We start from the raw sequence: 19,691 nt of genomic DNA, 5'->3' as shown, positions 1-19,691 counted from the left end.
CCCTCTCCACCATGTCCCCAGCGTGTATCTCCACTTCAGTGCCAGCACTAAACAGCCTCACAATATGCAATAGCTGCCTTACCCATCGGTAAAGGAGAATTAGCATTTAAATTGAGGTGTTCCAGAGGTAAATTGATGCCAGCGCTGGGGCCGCAGCGCCTGTGGGCACGCACGGTGCTGGTGTGATGTCCCCATGTGCATGGGGCTCAGCACCATCCCCTCCACACATCCTCAGACTGAGCCCCAGAGCCCTCTGTGGAGCTGAGAGTGACCCCAGGCATGGCACAAGGGTGGTGACAGCCAGTAAATGACACCTGGATATGGGATTTCAAGACCTGAGACAGCCGGACAGAAGGATGCGGGCAGTGGGAACAACAATGCTCCAAGGAGCCAGCAGAAGCAGGGAAGGGAATTCCTTCCTGGTGAGTAGTTTATGCACTGTAAAACAGCAATTCAGTTGATCCAAAGCTATTTATCAACTCCATTTGAACCTGCTGCAAAACCTGAGCAGAGATTTTTAAGGTGGTGTTTCTTTTAAGTACAAAACAGAGGAAGACAAACAGGTCCATCAGTATCATGCTCTTCCAACACTGGATCATTCCAACCTGGTTTTCATACAGACCATCTCCAAGCATCGCTCAAACCCTAACACCTGGACCACACAGCCCGATGATGCCACCAAGCACTCAAGCATCATATTCACCATCATGGAGGAAAACTGCATCTTCTCCTAAAGCCATTTCTAAAGGAAACACACAGGAATGTGCTTTGAGATGGAGCAATGGAGAAACCATGTGTGGTAGAAGCAAAGATCTCCTTCCTGGTGAGCCCTGGAGCAGGCAACCAGTGATGGGACTTGCTGTTGGAGAAGGTCCACCACCAACACATGGCTCTAGGCAGCAGAAGCCCTGAAGCTCAGGTGAGTGCCCACAGCACCCATTCATCACCTTACATTATTCTCCCTTCCCTGCTCCCCATTATCCAGCTATTTATTCCAGTATTCCAGTGTCTCCTGTGGGTGAAATCCCACATTAGGCTGTGGATCTCCCTCCCTCCGGAATGCCTGTTGGGAAGAGGCTGAACTGAGTGCTGAGTAAATACAGGTTTGGGAAGTTCTGGTTCCCACAGCAATGCCCGGTGCCTGTGTAGCAGGCAGGCAGCGCTGGATTTACGCCTTCATTACTGAGCTGGGAATCCCGTACAAAGCTCTAGTTTTCAGCCTGTTACAGGACTGGGCAAATCTATGGATTATTCCCTTTGGGATTCAAATTTCTCATGCTTAACCTAAGTTTAAATGTGATTTTCTGCAAGAGGTTTTAAGAGAAGTCAACCCCCCCCCCCATGTTTGAGAATGGAAGAATGAAGGGAAAATGCATGGATGCACTTGTGGCTGGGAACAAGAGATTCCACTTAAACTTGAGAAGAAACTTCTTCTCAGTGAGGGTGACGGAACACTGGAACAGGCTGCCCAGGGAGGTTGTGGAATCTCTTTCTTTGGAGACATTCAAAACCCGCCTGGACACGTTCCTGTGTATCCTTATCTAGGTGTTCCTGCTCCGGCAGGGGGATTGGACTAGATGATCTTCTGAGGTCCCTTCCAATCTCTAACATACTGTGATACTGTGATCCGTGTCTTGCTCCATGTATCTGCCCTTCAAGGTGTCTCCCTCCATCAGCTTTGCCATCATTGACAGCCGAAGGGTCTGACCTTGTTGGCTTCCATGAGCTCAGCAACTTCGAGCTGTTGAACAGTGTGGATGGAGGGATGGAGCAGACAGACCTGGAGCAGCTCATGGAGCTCCTGCCCATCCGGCTGTGGCCAGGGGGATACGATCTGGGCTCTCTTTCTCTATGGGGATGGGTTTTCTATGCATGAGCATCCCAGAGCCAGGATTGACACCTCCTCTGGATGATGATTTCAACGATGAGCTGATCTAAGGCTGCAGGTCCCTTTGCATGGGGACTGTTTGGGTACTGTTTGCAATCACTTCCTGAACATTGCCCCAACAGCTCCATGCCTGGTGCTTTCACTGGTGTTATTTGTAATGAGACAACAAACGCACAACTCCCACTGACTCCAGAGGAGCCAGGACTCCATGCTGCGACTTCCCAAGGAACTGGATCCAGTTCCTATGGGATTCCTCTTGCAGCCCCTCACACCACCAGCTCTTACACAGAGAAACCCACATCCCAGCTGCAACGCCCTGGGAAGCGCAAGCATTGCCTTTTAAATAATATTTGCCTTTGCAATGTAAATGCAGAGCCAGCTCTCTGCTCAGCACACGCATCCATTCTCTTTAACAATTTGGGATCTTAAGCATGTTTTTTCCCCCTCCTAAGCTTCATCATTAACCTTTAAGATGGAGATAAGGTGTAAGAGTTTGGAAAGGAGTCAGGAGGGGCGTTGGAAATGAGCCAGGAGCGGTGTTAATACTGGGCTGCACATCATATCTCTTCTTTCCCCCCAGGGCGATTCGGACTGCTCTTGACTACCACCACGGTATTACAAACTCTAATGAGGTTTGGAAAATAAGAAACCCACTGCAGCGTGGGAGAAACTAATAGGAATTGTTTTGTCTTCTCTCTATTAGTCATTAGAAGCAGAGGAAAAACAGCCACAGGCAGTGGCAGGGCTGCAATACCACCACGCGTTTCATATGCTGGCACTCCGACAAAGTCATTTCAACGCAGTTAATGCTCCTGCTTCCACTCCACGCACGCTCTGCCGTACATCAGCACAGGCTGCAGCTGTACCAGTGTCCCCTGTGACAGACTCAACCAGCCTGGGGTGAGCCCAGTAGTGCCTGGTGCCTGCCCAAGGTGCCCATGCAGGAGCCTTGGCCAGCCCACAGCTCTGCCCAGCAGCAAACCCACCACCATGGACACAGCAAGCTGATGTGCAGAGCCAGGTATCCCCCAGGGACAGGCATGGAGGGTGAAGGCAGCACCCATGCAGGCAGCACTCAGGGATGCATCCCTAAGTGGCAGCTCCCGGCGCTGCCTGGCAGCCAGAGCATATGGTGAATTAGCTGGGATTTGTGACCACATCTGCATAGCCGAGTCTCTGTGTGTGAAGTTAATTACAGAAGCCATGAAACGCTGCACACACCGAGATGGGGCTCGGTGACGGCACCTGCAGCACCCTCACCCCTCGCCGTCCTCCCTGGGAGAGGCAGGCACCGAGTCCTGCTCCATGGCTCAGCGCAGTGCCCTGGAGCTCTTTCCGCTTTGCTTCCCTCCTCGCAGCTCTGTGGGACATCACACCCTGGCTCTGCAGATGCTGGATGACAAGTGGCAGTGCCATCACACCTTCCAGATGTTCACCTGCTGCCTGCGGGTATGAGCACAGCTGGCCGACGGCACCATCCCCAGGAATCTATGGCACAGGCACATGCCTGCACTGCGCTCCCCTGGTCCCTGCTGGGGAGAAATGAATGGCACAAACACCCCCAGGCTTTCATCTCAAGGAAAGTGGTATTGAAGACAACAGCCCATGGGAGATGACTTCTTGCTCAGCTGCAGTTTGGGCAGGGAGACAGCAGGACAGCAATAGGGATGAGGAGGAGAATGAGTGATGCTGGGTTGGTCCCCACCACCTGCTCCTGCATGCCTCTGCATTGAGCCACAGCTCCAGCATCCAAGACAGGAAGTAGGTGCAATGGAAGATATAGATCTCCCAGGTTATCCCATGTGCCCTATGGGTAGGATGCAGCAGGAGATGGAAGGGCTCCCAGCACAGCTTGTGCACCACCTTTGGTGGACAGTGGATTAAACTGATGGTCCCCAAGCCCAAACCAAGCATCTCCCTTCAGGTCTACACAGTCACAGGTTACACCGCAACCACAGAAGGGCAAATCCTCCATCTGTGGAGAGATCACTTGGGATGGGAAAGCGCAAGGAGAGGTTTTCTGCCACGCTGAGGACTGCATCCAAGCCCTGCTGCTGACTCAGAGCAGGTATGGCTCGACAGCTGGCATAGCTGCAGAGCACTCGGATATCCCCACACTGGTGCCTGCTTGTGACTGTGTTGCCTGGAGCAAGGATTCGCATTGCTAAGTCAATGTCAAGCTGATTTAGTCCATGGATGGGGAATCTCCATTGACCAGTGCTGGCACTAGCAAGGAAGAGCAGTGACAGGCTGGTAAGTGTCAGCCTTGTCCCCGGAGGTGCCGCTGGAGCGGTGTCAGTGGTGCAAGCAGCATGAACCCATGGACCGTGCTAATGGTGACCATCAAGAAGTGCCCATGGCATGATGGAAAATCCTCCTATCATAGCTTAAAGTCAAGTGACTACAATTTACTGCCTCAAACCCTCCCGCCTGATTCTCTTCTTCCTTTTCAGCTGAACATAATCCTTATTTCATATGTCCCACGTGGGTGCAGAGCCCCCGTGCCCCAGGAGCAGCTTCAAATGAGGAAAGAAGCAGCAGCAATTCCTCCTCTGCAAGCCTGAGCACCACTACAAGGCTATAAAGCCAATAAGGACCCCCTGGGATGAAAGGTACTCTATAAATTTGAGCTGTTATTATTATAAAACCAATCTCCACCGCATCTCTTAATAATGCAGATTAACTATGCAATAACACCCGCTATAATTAGTATCATGAAAGTCAGAGATGGGAAAGGCAAGCAGGTCAGTGAGTCCAGCCTGCACACTGCTCCCTAGGGTATGGAGAAGGGGAAACCTGGGTGCACTGGGAGCTGGGAAAAGCAAAAGCAGGTTTGGCATTATCAGGCACTATAAAGGGAACGGTAAAGGAGAGGATGGCACACAAATCACTGCATCAAACCCAGGAGGGCTCTGCAAGTGGCCAGCAGCAACGTCTGGTCGCTCCCCTCCTGTGTGGGTCCATGTCTCCTCTCCAAACCTTTACCCTTTCCTCATGCTCAGGACACAAGGGCGTCACCATCAGCTTTTCATGGGGTGGACCCTGCAGACCTCACTGAGCCCCTGATGGCTGCTTTGGGGGCACACAGGTATCCCCTGCAGGCTGCAGGCTGATGATAACAGGGCAGGTTCCTTGCAGGAGGAGCCCATGTCCCAGAGGGACAAGCATTCCCCAAGACCCTTCAGCTCCCATCCCACAAGAAGCTCCCAGGTCCAGGACGAGGAGGCACAACCTTTCCATACTCACACCTTGCCTAGCAGCATTCCCACAGTGGGACCCCACTGCCTGCTCCCATCCTGCACAGGAACCAGCACTGACCAACCCATCTATCACACTGTTCTGAACCCCATCATCCTGCTTGCCTCCATGGTGTGCCCCTATGGCCATGGCACTTCTTCCCTGTGGTCCCCACTGGCAGTGGCAAGGGCAGGAGGGAAGGTTCCCAGCCTGGGCCCAGCACTGCTCTGCCCAATTAGTGCTGCTGGGTGAGAGGCTGTGATTGCGCAGCACGATTAGCTGTGGAAATGCAAATCCGAGCTTCCTGCTGCAGCAGCAGCTAACAAGATAATGAATATTTTCATCAGCTGCAGAGAATACAAACATCTGCACACACAGAAACGTGCTGCCAGGGCCGGGGGGAGTGGGGAGCAGGGGCACAGAGTTGGGAGCAGCTCTGTAGCATCCCTCACTGCCATGGTAAAGGGAAACTCTGCACCTCTGGCTGGTCCCCAAGCCCAGAAAAGCCCATGGGTGATGCTCCATCAGCTTCATGCTGATGTATCTTCAACAGCAGTGCTTTGGCTCTGGATTGTGCCTGTGAAGTTTGGGGCACATATCCGTGGTACCCACATCTGCCATGGTCACCAGCTCTGCCCATCTCTGGGGCCCAACATCAACTCACCAATGTGCATGGCTGAAAAGCCAGCTTCCACAGCATGAGCTGAGCTGAAAGCTGCATAGTCCTACTCACACCAGGCAGAGAACAAGGCTGAATACCCCTAGTACTTAAAATACCTCTATTATTCAGTCAATCAGTGTGTTTTAAACACCACCTCTTCCACCCTGGACCACTGTGTTATCTTCAGGATAGTGCCAGCACCGGATTCGCTTTTGTTTTTCCAGAAGAATACAAAAGAGCTCCCAATGCAGTGCACAAGCACGTGGCTGCAGCCTGTCAGAAATACCAGCTCCAAGCTGCGCAATCTGTTCTCCTCTTTGGTGGGATGCTAACTTTGAACCGGAGCAGGGCTGATGGAGCGCTGTGCTAATTGCATTAGTCATTATACACTGAATTGAGAGATCCTCAGTGCTTAGCCTGGCCAGTGAAGATGTGTTCAAAATACACAGCGTGTGTCTCTGTGCAACCTGTTGTGGGCTCTGAAAAGGGCTGGATGAACTTAAGAAAGCAGCCAGGATGGCCTCGATGCGAGGCAAAGAGGAGAGAAAATGGGATTGAGAAGAAACAGCTCAGACGGAGATCCTCTGGGGGCTGCAAAGCCATTGCCAGGGGCACAGCCACAGATGGGCATCAGGACATCTCTGCTCTGCAGGCAGCATCCCTAGCATGGCACGGACTGAGAGCAGGGTAGGCAGCGGAGCATCACATCCCTCAGTAGCTCCACAATGCTGCTAAACTGCTAACAGCCCCCTTACCTGCTACTGAGGACCAAGGCCGGAGGCATTAGGCTGGCTTGGAAAGACATCATTGCTTCCAAGTAGCATGTCTGAGCCTTCTGAGTTGTGAACAGGTAATAGAATTGCAGCAACAAATAATAAAAAGAGGAATGAAATGGAAGGCAGCCACTGGAAAAGAGATCCATCCATTATCCTGGCCTGAAGGGTAATAGGTAAACAAGGCGGTGGTATCCTGGCTGGCGCCCTGCTCACCAGCACAGGAATAATAAGCAGTGCAATTATAACTTGTGTGTGTAGAGCTTTCGGGACTGGGGTGGGGGGGGAGAGGAGGAAATAGGGAAAGACTCAATAGCATTCATTTAACTGGTTACATACATTACATTTGTGATGCCAAGTGGGATGCAGGACATCCTCACCCATGAGCTCCGAACCAGGAGGTACCACAAAGCCCCCACTGGCCTCTAGCACCCAGATGGGATGAGCACTGGGTGCTGAGCACCCACGGCAGTGGGGACACGGGGTGCAGCCTCCCCCGGCAGAGGGAGAGCGATGGGGATGTTTCCCAAAGCATCCCTGCGGCAGTGATGGTGCTGAGCTGTCAGCTCCCCCCGCGCCGCCACCGCCACCGCCACCGCCGCACTGGTTTATTAAGGGCTGAGAAGCAGCGAGGGGAAGAAGTGACAGATTTAAAATTAACTTGCCAAACTCCCCATCAATATTATGACAATTCCCTGCATCGGTTCCGCGACCCGGTGTGCGGCTGCGTGCAGGCAGAGCCGCTGCCGCGCTGGGGCCAGCGGGTACCCAGCCCTCCCCATGGCATCCCGGCCTCCTCGGGGCTGTGCTCAACACAGCTCCCAAGGCTGTGAAGCAGCAGCACTGGTTGATGGGTGAGGATGCGTGGAACAGCATCCTCTGAGGAGCAGTTTGCAGAGGGAAGGGTGCTCAGTGTGGCAGCCCTGCACCCTTCAGCCCCATCCTCCTTGATTATGGGAAGGGGAAAACTGTGCTCAGCAGGGGTTTTGCAGTGAGGGTGTGCCAACACAAATCCTCTCCCCACTCCAGCCACCAAACTACTTTGGCTGCTTATTTGACCCCAACACCCAGAAACTGCCTGGATTCGCTGAGCCTCCAATAGGAAGGAATCAAATGGGGATGAGCGAAGTGCTCCCCAGACCCTGGGGCTATGCCAAGGACAAGAGTGGGGATGAGAGGCAGAACCAGAGATAGGGATGGGAAGGGACCCTGGTTAAGGCAGACGGCTGCTCCCCAGGGAGTGCTCTGACATCCCATTTGCCATGCAGTAATAATCCAGCAAGAGAAGCTGGCTCCACAGGTAGCAGTCTGGGATTTCTCCATATTAATGGCATAAAAGCAACAATCTGAAACTGCAAACAGCTTTTAAACAAAACATCTCTATTCCCTCGGGGCAAGGAGGCGGCACAAAACAGATAAGGAATGAATAAACAACCCATTTGGAAAATAATCCCTGGGTGATTTGGGGATGGTGTGGAGTCAAGGCTCTGCCCCAGTGTGAGGCAAGGAGGGGGGAATCACTCTAATCTAGTCTTTAGTGAGCTGGATCCAGTGCTGAACCTCCCGGCTAGAGCGAGAGGTGTGACTGGAATAGATCAGCTCCAATCCCATCTATTTATTAACATCATGCAGCATTCCACCAAAGAGAAGAACCTATTTAACAGAAAGAGATGGATGCCCAGAAGAAGGCGGCTCTGAATGCGCTCTGGGCTTAACAATGGAAGGAGCAAGGGTGGGGAGGGTTCTGGTGTGTGATGAAAGATCCCTCCTCTGCCCCTACCAATGCACCCGCGAGGGACACGCAGAAGCATCACCAGAGGAGCGCTTTGATTTAAATCCTTGCAATGAAACAGCAGCAGCAGCAGCAATGATGTGGTGCACTCCTCCAAGCTGAAGCCTGGATGAAGGCTTGTCCAACAGGCAAGTTGAGCACCCCAATCACCACAGTGATCATTGGGGGTCATTAAACCATCTCAGTACAGAAAATAACTGTGTCAGAGCTCCTAACTCATGACAGCTTGATCTGAGCTGCTGCGGTGCTCACGTCCTGATGGGCTGTGGCTTCACTGCACTGATGGACAGGGAAAGGATCCTTGGCACCAGCACGAAGGGATGTGAGAGCAGGAACACAAGCTCCGTGTACCACAACGAGGTGCCACACCAGTGCAGGTGTATACATAAAGCACATACAGTGCATGAACTGTTTGACTGCTACCCACCCCTGTTGTGGGTACATCAGTCACAGCAGCCAGTATTTGCTTTCTCCATCATTCCCTTGCCACTGAAGTGCTTGGGTGCTGCTTTACCCCTCAGATAAAATGATGTGGGTTAAAGGGGAAACCCAAAATCTCATGCAGCACTGACTAGAACCACAGGCTGGTCTAAGGTCTGGGACCTCCAAAACTATGCAGCTCTCCCAGTACCAGCCTAGTGTGCTGCATGCTCATGTCAAACACCATCCTCCTGCTGCATCCTAAAGGTACCTGCTGCACATCCCCATCCTCTCGATCTGACCAGACACAATAAAGCCATCAGTGTGACACCAGCTACATCCCAGTGCCATGGCAAGCCATTGCTGGGAGGACCCTTATAAGAGCAGGTAGTGATTGGACAAGGGGAATGGCTTTAAACTGAAAGATTAAGAAGCTCTTCCCTGTGAGGGTGCTGAGGCGCTGGCACAGGGTGCCCAGAGAAGCTGTGGCTGCCCCATCCCTGGCAGTGTTCAGGGCCAGGTTGGACACAGGGGCTCGGAGCAAGCTGCTCCAGTGGAAGGGGTCCCTGCCTGTGGCAGGGGTTGGAGCTGGAGGAGCCAATGGGATGCACCCAATGGGATGCAAATACTGGTAACTGGTAGGTGTTGCCCAGGCCAGGGACCATGAGACAGCTTTTCCCAGTACAAAGGCTTCCTCCCAACCCCATGCTGACATGCCTGGCAAATTGAGAATATCCTATTTATGAAAGACACTGAAGATGCGGCGACATGGGAAGCAGACACCATTCAGCTGACTGTCACATCTGCATAGCTAAAGGATCCCAGCAGTTCTAAATCTCTCTAAAATACTCAGCCCCTTGTTCTGATAGCAGGTTCTTGCTCCTACTTCGCAGAAACAGGCTTTTAATCCCTGGTATTAGGCAGCTTCCTGCTATGTTTCAAATGCACCAAATTAAGGGCTTCTCTAACAGCTGGTGTCTTAAGCGCAGAGAGGTTCTTGAATACCTATGAAAATCAGAGGCAAATTACATCTTTCAGTTAATAATTTCTTCTCCATTAACCTCCTTCTCTTGCCTTGTTAGGGGATGATGTAATGGTGCTTCTGCAGCGTAACCCTCCGACACACCGGGCAGCCTGGCTGCAGGGAAGGACACTGCATGGGCTGAATTGAGCTCCTCTCATCACTGCCCAGGGCTTTTGGATCCAACAGGCTGCATGCCAATGGGAAAGGTCAGCCATGCCGACCTTCCAGGCTGCTGAAAGCATTTGTGGAGCAAGACATGGTGCCTCCAACTTGGTTCCGAACTCTGCCGAGCCAGTGCATCACACACAACACATGGATGTGCTCTGAAGGTTGCTCTTGCTTTAGACCTGCTTTCTCCTCCCTCTACCGGCTGTTGGAGCTGTTGGGATCCCCCAGCTGATGCTGGGCACTGAAAATCCTGCCTCTGATGTTGAGGTTGTGCAGAAGACCTAGGTCCCGCTGCGCAGAGCCTCACTGGGAAATGCTTCCTCCCACTACATGCACCACAGCCATCACCCCGGCAGCCTGGCTGGCCATGGATGGGGAGCGGATGGACCACCAACAGCCCTGGAAACCTATCAGCCAGAGCCTCAGGGAAGATACAACCCCAACAGCACAGGTCTTTTATCCTGAGAGCAAAGAGGCCAAAAGCAGCTCCAGCAGGAACCACTCCTGGTCCAGCCTGGGACTGCTCAAACCCAGCATCCCCAGGGCAGCACGACTTGAAGAAACCGCATCAACCAGGAGAAACTACGTCTCCTAGGAGAAGACACATCTCCCAGGATAAACCAGACCCACAAGCAACCTTGCGTGCTTCCCAGCTGGAATTTAGCCCTGAGGACATGGATATGTTTCCTTCCCGGTGGCCATAAAGCAGCCCTTAGTCCCCAGCCCTAGCTGAGGCAGGAGGAGGATGGCTTTCAACCCTCCTGCTTTGCGGGAGGCTATGGATGAGCTGCACAAGGAGGTTTGGTGCATAAGGACTGATGGCACGAGCTGGGCCTGGCCCTCATTCAGGGGGAGCCTGCCTGGGTCTGGCATTCCCAGGAGAACACTTGGGGTGTGTTTGAAGCCCCCAGAGCTGCCAGCTCATGGCAAATCCCAGCTGTGACGGACCTGCTGACGCTTGTAACGTGGGAGGGAGGGAAAGCAAAGGGGAGCCCACTGGGAAAATTGCCTCTGTGCGCTGTCAATTCTCACTTCCAGCGGCTCCAAGCACTCTGCTGGCTCTGCCTTTCTGAGCGCCTCTGTGCTGGTGGAATCGTAATTCATCTGCCATGGAGACAGCAGAAGGCCAGAGTTCAGCGCGGATGCATTGCTAGGAAGGCTCTGCATTCAGCTGGGGGAAAAGCACGCAGAGAAACACCGTGGCCAGCAGTGATGAGCTCCGTGCTCCAGCTAAAATCAGAGGTAACAATGGGGTCTGGGTGCCTTAACAGGAGAGAAACCCCCAGTGCACTGGGAGATGCTGGCCAAAGAATTGCATCTGCGTGGGATACGCACTGAACCGTCTCCTGACTGTGATCACTGCTGCTGCTTTGATCATAGGCCCACCTTAGTTTATTACCCAACCAAAATGTGTCTGCATTCAGGAGAAGTGAAGAAAAACAGATAAATAACTCATTTTCCAGCCTGAATTCAGCAGCTACCAGCAAGCTCCCCTCTGTGAGCACTGCAGCTCACATCCTGCTCTCCCTGCCATGCCCATCTGACCCCCAGCACTCCTGACATACCCGGAATGCAGCTTGCAAACGCCTTTGCTGGCTGCTATTTGCAGCTCTAGTTGGGTATCTACTTTCAGCTTATTTATGTTATCTCTCACGTATATGTGTGTGTATGTATATATATATATATCCACAGCTCCCCCCAGTATTGTAACTGGGGACTCTGAGTAAAACCAGCTCACACAGGTTGAAAACACACCCAAGGAAACACCCTTTCATACAACATGTGATTAAACAGCAGAACTCCTTGTCACAGGGTATCATGGAGGTAAAAGACATCAGTGTTCAGAAAGAGATGAGGCAACACTGCCTGGAAAAGCCCACCAAATGCAATTGAACACTTGACAAGACACACGTTGGCCCAAGAGGGTCTTGCTGCCTGCAGGAAGGATGAGCAAGTAGGAAAACCATGGATGGTTGCTGTCCTCTTGCTCTCTCCCCTAGAGAACCCATCAGAGATGCTGGCTCTGCACCAGTGGACCTTCATCCTATCTCACCATCCCAATGTTCCCAAAGCTAGGAGCAGAACCAGGCCATACCTGAAACTCATCTGGAACACCTGCCCTTGGTTGACGTGCTGGGTCCTGTTGTTATAACCATGCAGCATCTCCCCAAAGAGGGTGTCGTTGAACTTGGCATCCGACTTCAGGCACTTGGGGCCCTCGCAGATGTCAGACAGCATCAGGCAGGACTTCCCATCCGGGGCCAGTTTGTACTCCTCCACGCACCTGTGGAGCACCACAAGCTACTCAGAACCACAGCCTGGTTTGGGTTGGAAGGGACCTTAAAGCTCATTGAGTCTCAGTCATGGGCAGGGACACCTTCCACTAGGCCACCCCATGAGCCCTGCCATGGGATAAGTCTCTGATGAGTCCAGCTGAGCATCACCAACATCTCCAGCAGCTGCTTGGGAAGGTGCTGTTTTGTGTACAACCATTCCCAAGGCAAATTCAAGCTCCTGTGCTTTCTTCCACTCAGGAGTGCCCCCATGCAAGGAAACAGCTCCTTTGCCCTTTGGTCCCACTTTCAAGCACATTGCGGGTAAGATGCACACGCTCATCTTCAACAGACAGGAAGGGAAACTGAGGCAGGCAGCAGGGATGTGATTTAACTACAGACATCAGGGGCATCTTTTGCTCATCCTCCCCTCTCTTTTCTCTGGCCTTTTTCCTCACACTGGCTCCCAGATGACAAGGAAACCTCCATTCCCTACCTGCCCCTTCCTCCCCATAGCCACAGCACTCTGCTAACATCAATCCCACCTCCATCCAGGTTTGCTCCCCTCTGCCATTCCTCTGCCACATTTTAGTGCTGCAAGCAGAACCTGCACCCGCCTGTCACACCTTTCCCTGCCTGTTCCCAAGGTGCAGCTCTGCCTGGAAAAGGGATTATGAAAAACCAAGGGGGAAAAAGTCTCTGCCCTTGGGGATGGCAAACTGAAACGCAGATTCACTGTGTGGGTGCGAATGGAGACCATGATTTTCTAGAGCATCCCCACAAAGGTTTCTGGTGCCCATATGGGTTTCATATTGCACCCTTTGGCAGGCATGGTGCAATGTGCTCGCTCTCAGTGACTCGACTGCTCTGTGCTCCTAAACCAGCGTAGAAAAGAAGGTGGTGAGGAGGAAACCAGCAAAAAGGGATAAAGAGAGAAGGTGACATTGGCAGAGCTCCATGGGCTGCTCTTCCCCAGTTGCAACCAGCAGCCAGGGCTGCAGGAGATGCTGAACCTGCAGCATCGGGATTCAGTGCATGCTCCTTGGAGTTACTGGTAGGAATTTGCTTCCTTGTGGGTATTCCCTTCCCAAAAGGGCTCGTTTTCCTCTTCTTTACCCTAGTCCCTCCCACTGGGATGTGGAGTAGGTTCCCACATGTGCCCAAGAGCATGAACCAGCCAAGGGATGCAATGTGCAGAGCCCCAGGGCAGGGCAATGGATGGCTGGCTGGCTGGCTGCAGCTGTGCAGCATAAAGCCAGATAATCACTGAGCTCCTTTTAGAACATACTGCAGCCAGGGAGATTTTCCCGAGAGAAAATGCTAAATTGTGTAGGATTATAGGATCTTGGCCAAAATCGGGGATGAAACTCTATTTTAAGAGAGGCACAGGGGAAATGGGGAGGGGGGAAGTAGTGTTTTTAAACAAATCTTCCACCTTCCCCCTCCAACACCCAATGTACAGTTTTTGGGTCCCCTCACAGTGAGTCACAGATCAAACTGTGCCGTCACACAGAGGGGGAGAGGAGGAAGCTGCAGCTGCTCACAGTGCTCTGTGCGCTCCCATATGCTTTTGCCTGCAGGCAAACCAGGTGCTTCTATTCCCTACTGGAAATCAGCTCCATAAACAGCCTAAAGTTCCTTGGGCACCCAAGAAAACCCTCTCTGGACACATGAAAATGCTCTCTGGGTACACTGGTTTGGGGACTGTGGGGCAGGAGGGTTGGCAGGGATGGGAATGGGCACAGGTTATCTATGTACAAGTGAGAGATGGAGCATTGGAAGGGACTCACCCGCAGAACATGAAGATGGTGCTGGACGAGGGGTCATGGGGCAGAGGAAGAGTCTGCTGCAGACAGAGCTGCTCGCAGCCACCATTGAAGCCATCCGAGCAATCGATCCCTTTGGAGTAGTCGTAGCAACCGGTGCCATCCTTCATGGGTCGGAGGTCCTCAGGACACTGCAGAGAGACATGGGATGCGTTAAGGTCCTCACAGAGCCTGGAGCCATAGCCTGGTGGGTGCCCTCCTTGGGCAGAGCTCACCCAAGAATGACAAGACAAAGGGTGATGGGTTCAAACTGAAACAGGGGAAGTTCAGGTTAGATGTAAGGAAGAAGCTCTTTACTGTGAGGGTGCTGAGGTGGTGGCACAGGGTGCCCAGAGAAGTGGTAATGCTCCATCCCTGGCAGTGTTCATCAAGGCCAGGTTAGACAGAGTCTTGGGTCCCATGGTCTAGTGTGAGGCGTCCCTGCCCATGGCAGGGGGGTTACAGCTGGATGATCTTAAGGTCCTTTAAACAATTCTGTGATTCTATGAATGATGAATGGGGCAGCCCCAAGGGCCATGCATCACCTTGCACAGCTGCTGGGGAAGAGGCAAGGACCACAGGGCAAGGACGAGGTCTGCTGTGAAAACCTCACTCCCCATCCTTCCTCTGGAGGAGGGTCAAATCCTCAAGGCAGCAGAATTACACAGCAATGAATCCTCAAGTCCGTGTGGGGTGAAGGTGACAACCTCCCTAATGCAGAACCATAGAATGGGTTGGGTGGGATGGGACCTTAAGATCATCCAGCCCCAACCCTTGCCGCAAGCATCTTGCTGCCTCCCATGGGAGGAGCCGGTGGTGGAGGCAGGATCACAGCCCATCTCATCAGTTTTCCACAGCCAAGAGAACCATGCCGATTCACAGAAGTCAGTGAGCTGCTGCTGGGTTTAATTCCTGTTTCCCAGCTGGTTTTCCTTGTCCCAGAAGACAAAAGCCATCAGGCGGAAAATGCCACCAATAGTCACCCGGATTAGAGCATTATTGCACTGGTGCTATTTATCCCTTTTCACCAAACACACACACGCAAGCACCAACAAAAGGGCCAGTCCTTGGAAAAAATACATAAATCTTGTCCAGGAGCAGCTGGCAATTAAAAATGCATTATGGAATTCCTTGAAGATGGGTTAGACTGGAGCTTGTACAGGTAGTGATGAAGGCAGGTTATAAATGGCCTCTTGTCAAGCAGAAGAAATGTTATAAAGCCACTATACTTTGTGGTTAAAAAAGAAAATCAATTTTCCATGTGAGCAAAATGCTGTACATATTAATATATAAGTTCAGGATGCTCTGGACCCTGCTTCCAACAGCAGCAATGTTCTTATAGGACTCACTCTTAGCTACTCGAGGAGCAAACTGTCTGCATGTGACATCAATGATGCTTTAGGGAGCCCTGGCCCACGTCATCCAAGCAATGAGAAGTTTCTCTTCACCTCCTAGAAACCCAGAGCCATTTCCATATGGCAGCAGCATCAACGCTGCTTCTGCCCTGTCTTCTGTGATGTCTCAAGCATTTCCATACCCAGTGTTCCTCTGACACCTTGCTGGCTTCATGCCCTCTGCTCTGAAGCTCAGGTGGACCTTGCGAACCTCACCACCTTCCCTGGATAAGGTGGGAAGGGGAGGCAAGGGAAGGCTGAGAGGCATGAGGCTTTTCTAGCCAAAGGATGCTGGCAGCAAAGGGCCTTGGAACAGGATGCTGCCTGTGTCTGCAGAGCAGGCAGGGCACAGGCAGAGCCCCAGAGGGACAGCTTGGGGAACAGTAAGCCTGCCTAGGCACGAAGCAGCAGCAGACATAGGAGCAGGAAGCTTTGGAGCCGCGTACACAGAATAAATACGAAGGAGGAGAGGACACTTGGAACAATCTGTGCTTTTCACCGCCGAGCTGCCTGGGAAACAGGATCAGCATAAGTGTGTGTGTGAGTGAATCCACAGCTCCAACACTCCTCCCCTGTGGTCCCCTCCACGTCTGCAGGCCCTGCTGTAAGAATAAGGGCTGTGCAAATTGGCAGCAGCACATCTCCCTGGGGGACAGGGAGGGCTGACTGCAAACAGCATCTTCCGCTCCATGGCACCGCATCCGCCTCTCTGCTGCTCCCCCTATGCCGACGGGGATGGGGAGGTCTGGGGTTCTGCCCAAGTTCCTCTCTGGAGCTCCCGAGGGACCCTCCAGGGCATTGAAGGCAACTGGATGGGACCTCAAGTCAGAAGGAGCTGCAGGATCAGAGCCAGAGCTCTTCTGAGCTGTCATTTGGAGCTCTCACCCTGGCACTGATCCATGTGCTGAGCTCAGCATCTTCCCCACCCCGCAGAGGAAGATGACGGCTTTTCCCCCAGGACTGGGTTAGCAGGTCACCCCCCCCCTCCCCATGCCCTTAGCCCCACTCTGCTCGAGGCCACCCTTGGGATATTCCTCCCATTTGGGCTTTTAATCATCAATAAAACGTGTTTCCTTTCTGTTTGTAATTATGCATCTTAATACACATTAATTATGGCAAGCAAACAGCTCAGCACAACATTTGCAGAAGAAAGCATCCCCGACACATCCACCCCAGCTCGGCACAGAGCCGGCTCTCCAGCTGCTGCGTTGCAGCAAGAAGCTCTCCAGGGACAGAAAGCTTTGGGAACACAAAGCAGGGACATAAGGAGGTGTCCCTGCTTGCTAGGGCTGTGTGGGACAAAGGTGCTGGGCAAAGCAAGGGAACCAGTGAGCTCCACGATTAGTGCCAGGCAGGAAAACCAACAGGGAGATGGCAGGAAAGGCAACAGCCTCAACACAAAGGGGTTTGCAGGGATGAATATAGATGGAGCAACTGTTGGGCACAAGAAAACTCTGTTACAGACTTCCCTGCCCCTGGAGATGAGGATTTGCAATCAGGATGTCACAAAGCAGAGGAAAAACTAAAGCCCATTTGGGTACAACTACACTCTTGCTCACAGTAGTCAGAAATGAGCAAGGAAAAAGCCAACCTGTGCTAATCCCAACTCCCTGGGCTGTGCTGAAGGGTCAATCTGGGCTCCCAGGTGGGCTTAACAAAACCAGGGCTCACGGGGCTTGTATAAAGGGCCGGATCTGTTATTGCTGACATTGATTTGTCTGGCTCAGGCAGCAGAGAACCAATAATTACAGTGAGCTTTAATCAATCCCCCATCAATTCAGCTGCAGTTCCATTTGTGATCTCCCTTGGCAGTGACACAGGATGGGGGGCTGTGTAGGGAAAATGATTAGGAAATCAATAAGCAACTCAATCAATAACTCCATCTGGGCGATCATGGGTGACACATCCCTCCCTGATGGGTGGAAAGCTGGTGAGATGTGGTACCCAAAGCCTCTGCCTTTCCCTCATCCGAGCACAGGATGAATCCATTTATCCAGGGAGGCAAGAGGATCCTACGAGCCATTAGACAGCAAGTCAAAAGAAAAAGCTGTTTGTGGTTTCTCATGTTAGACCTGCACTGCTTGGGAACTGGCTTCAAACTCCCAGGGCATCCTTCATCTGTGGATCTGACAAGCAAAACTACCTTGGAGCTTGGGAAGAGAGTCTGGTATTAATCCGTGTTACAGAGGGGAAGAGAGAGGTAAGGGGAGACTCCAGCTCATGCTCTGCTCTGAAAAGCCAGGGAGAAGCTGGTTAGCACACAAATGTAATGCCACAACCTTGGAAATCCACTTCGTCTACACACAAGTGAATTGGTTTCTCTTTGACAACGTCCAGCCCTGAAAATTGCTCTTGGGATTCAGAAAGAAAACTCAGTTTCTTCTCCACTTGTGCTTTAGCACTGATAATAGAGATCCTGCAGGCTCAATGTGAGCCACAGCCACAAGAACCAAACCCTGCTGCTGCTGCTGAAAGAGGAACTGTGGGCAGCTCAGTGGGGTTTGGCTGATAGAATCGTCCTTGCCCCACCACACCACCCAAGGTCTTTCTGTTTGTGATGGCAGTCAGCAAACAGACTGCAGGTATGCATGGGGAAAGGCTGTGCTGAATAATGAAGTGCTGTTTCTAGCTGGGGTTTGGAGAAATGGGCTTTTTTCACCCTTTAAATGACATCTCCAAGGTGACGCGGAGCGGCAGAGCTGGCAGGACAGGCTGCATCCTTGGGATGCCACCAGAGCCAGCACCACTGATGAACAGCACCATGGTTTGGAACCAGATGGGATGTCTGTGTCCAGCGCTGCCACCCCAGCACAGTGCATGGCACCATCAGCATGTGGCCTCCTGCCACCAGGACACAGCACAGCTCCTCTGCCCACCACCACCATCCTCAGCATGGTCAGAGCAAACACAGCAGGAGAAGAATCATTGAACCTCAGCCTGCTTTGTGTTGGAAGGGACTTTAAAGCTCATCCAACTCCAACCCCTGCAGTGGGCAGGGACTCCTTCCACTAGAGCAGCTTGCTCAAGGGGAGAGAAAAGAAGAATCCACTGAAACCCGTACCAATTGTCTCTGAGGAAAACAAGTACCTGAACAGTAGTATCTGAAGCAGTATCTGAATGAGTCCCTGCTTGTGTTAGGAAAGTAAAGGGCATTTGCTCACTTTCTCATTTAGAGAGCTCATTAGCAGTGAGATGGGTGAGGGGATCACTGAAAATAAAGTGTCATTACTGCCACGGATCCCCCAGATGAGAGCACACCAGCTCTTTATGTGAGCTGCCTGCCAGGGTTTCCCACCTCAGCTCCTCTCTTCCGTTAAGTTTAAAGACAAGACTCTAATAAACTGTTTCTATAGAGACTAAACTGCCCTTGTCATTATTCTGCTCTGTTTTCTCAACATTAGCTGCCTTTTTGTCGGGAACTTCTGGACTGGGGTATCAGAGGTGATGCTCAGGCGAGCCCGCTCCCACTGCACTCCGGTACCACACACCAATGTCTGGATGCATCCAGAGGTGAGACCCAGGACTCAGTGCTGCAGAGTGCAATGTCCAAAAGTCCTAATGAACCCATTTTATCCCAAGGCATCACCACTCCTCACCCAGGAACCTCTTCAGCATAAGACAAGAACATGGATCTGAAGCACTGCTGAGGTACAAGCAAGTGCCAGCAGTTTAATGAGCTCCAAACTATGCACTGGCATGTATTTATTTGTTTGTTGGAGTTCAGAACTGATACAAATGCAGTTGTTGGAGCTCAGAAATTATACAAATGCAGTAAACTCTTTTATGTCCATATATATATATATATATATATACAGACACACACTTATATATATATATATATATTCAAACAACTTCAGCCTTTGCTTTCCTGGCTTAGAAGGTTCCAGTGATCAACGCTCTTCAGCAGCAGCAGGACCAGAGTCTGGCTGCACACAGCCTGGTCTCTATGGGTGGGATTTATCCCTCCTTGCCTAATATTAAACCTGATGTTAGTGACTTAGCCTTAGGTCACTAAAGTGCCCATCACCTCCAGGCCATCTCTCTCCAGGGCCACCCCTGCCTGAGGGCAGCGATGTCCTCACCACCACCCTCCCCAATGCCCCACTGTGGGGAGCATCCTTCCCAGAGGAAAACATTACAACTGCTTTCAGAAATAAGTCATTATCTTCCCACTCTTACTTCCTCTCCCCCCCCCGCTTCCTTTTCCCTTTCAAGATCATCAATCATTATTTTAGCCTCATGGCTCCATGGAGGAG

At 52.0% G+C, this 19,691-nt stretch overlaps 2 protein-coding genes across 5 annotated transcripts in view; one reads left to right on the top strand and one right to left on the bottom strand.

Annotated features, from left to right (window-relative positions):
• TRIM32 (tripartite motif containing 32) overlaps nucleotides 1–19,691 on the top strand; it is a 477,288-nt gene that overhangs the window by 19,813 nt on the left and 437,784 nt on the right. The gene's annotated exons all lie outside the window — the stretch shown is intronic.
• ASTN2 (astrotactin 2) overlaps nucleotides 1–19,691 on the bottom strand; it is a 327,690-nt gene that overhangs the window by 123,855 nt on the left and 184,144 nt on the right. For all 3 annotated transcript variants that reach the window (XM_061352931.1, XM_061352932.1, XM_061352933.1), the window contains 2 exons: nucleotides 14,027–14,193; nucleotides 12,059–12,247 (listed from right to left, as the gene is read on the bottom strand). In XM_061352931.1, coding sequence (XP_061208915.1) covers nucleotides 12,059–12,247; nucleotides 14,027–14,193 — 356 coding nt within the window. The remainder of the gene's footprint in view (nucleotides 1–12,058; nucleotides 12,248–14,026; nucleotides 14,194–19,691) is intronic.

Source organism: Neopsephotus bourkii, unplaced genomic scaffold (genome assembly GCF_033783945.1).
Source record: "Neopsephotus bourkii isolate Nb327-2 ecotype Australia unplaced genomic scaffold, CSIRO-AGI_Nbou_v1 NB_659, whole genome shotgun sequence".
NCBI classification, from domain to species: Eukaryota; Metazoa; Chordata; class Aves; order Psittaciformes; family Psittacidae; genus Neopsephotus; species Neopsephotus bourkii.
This window is presented reverse-complemented; position numbering and strand designations above follow the sequence as displayed.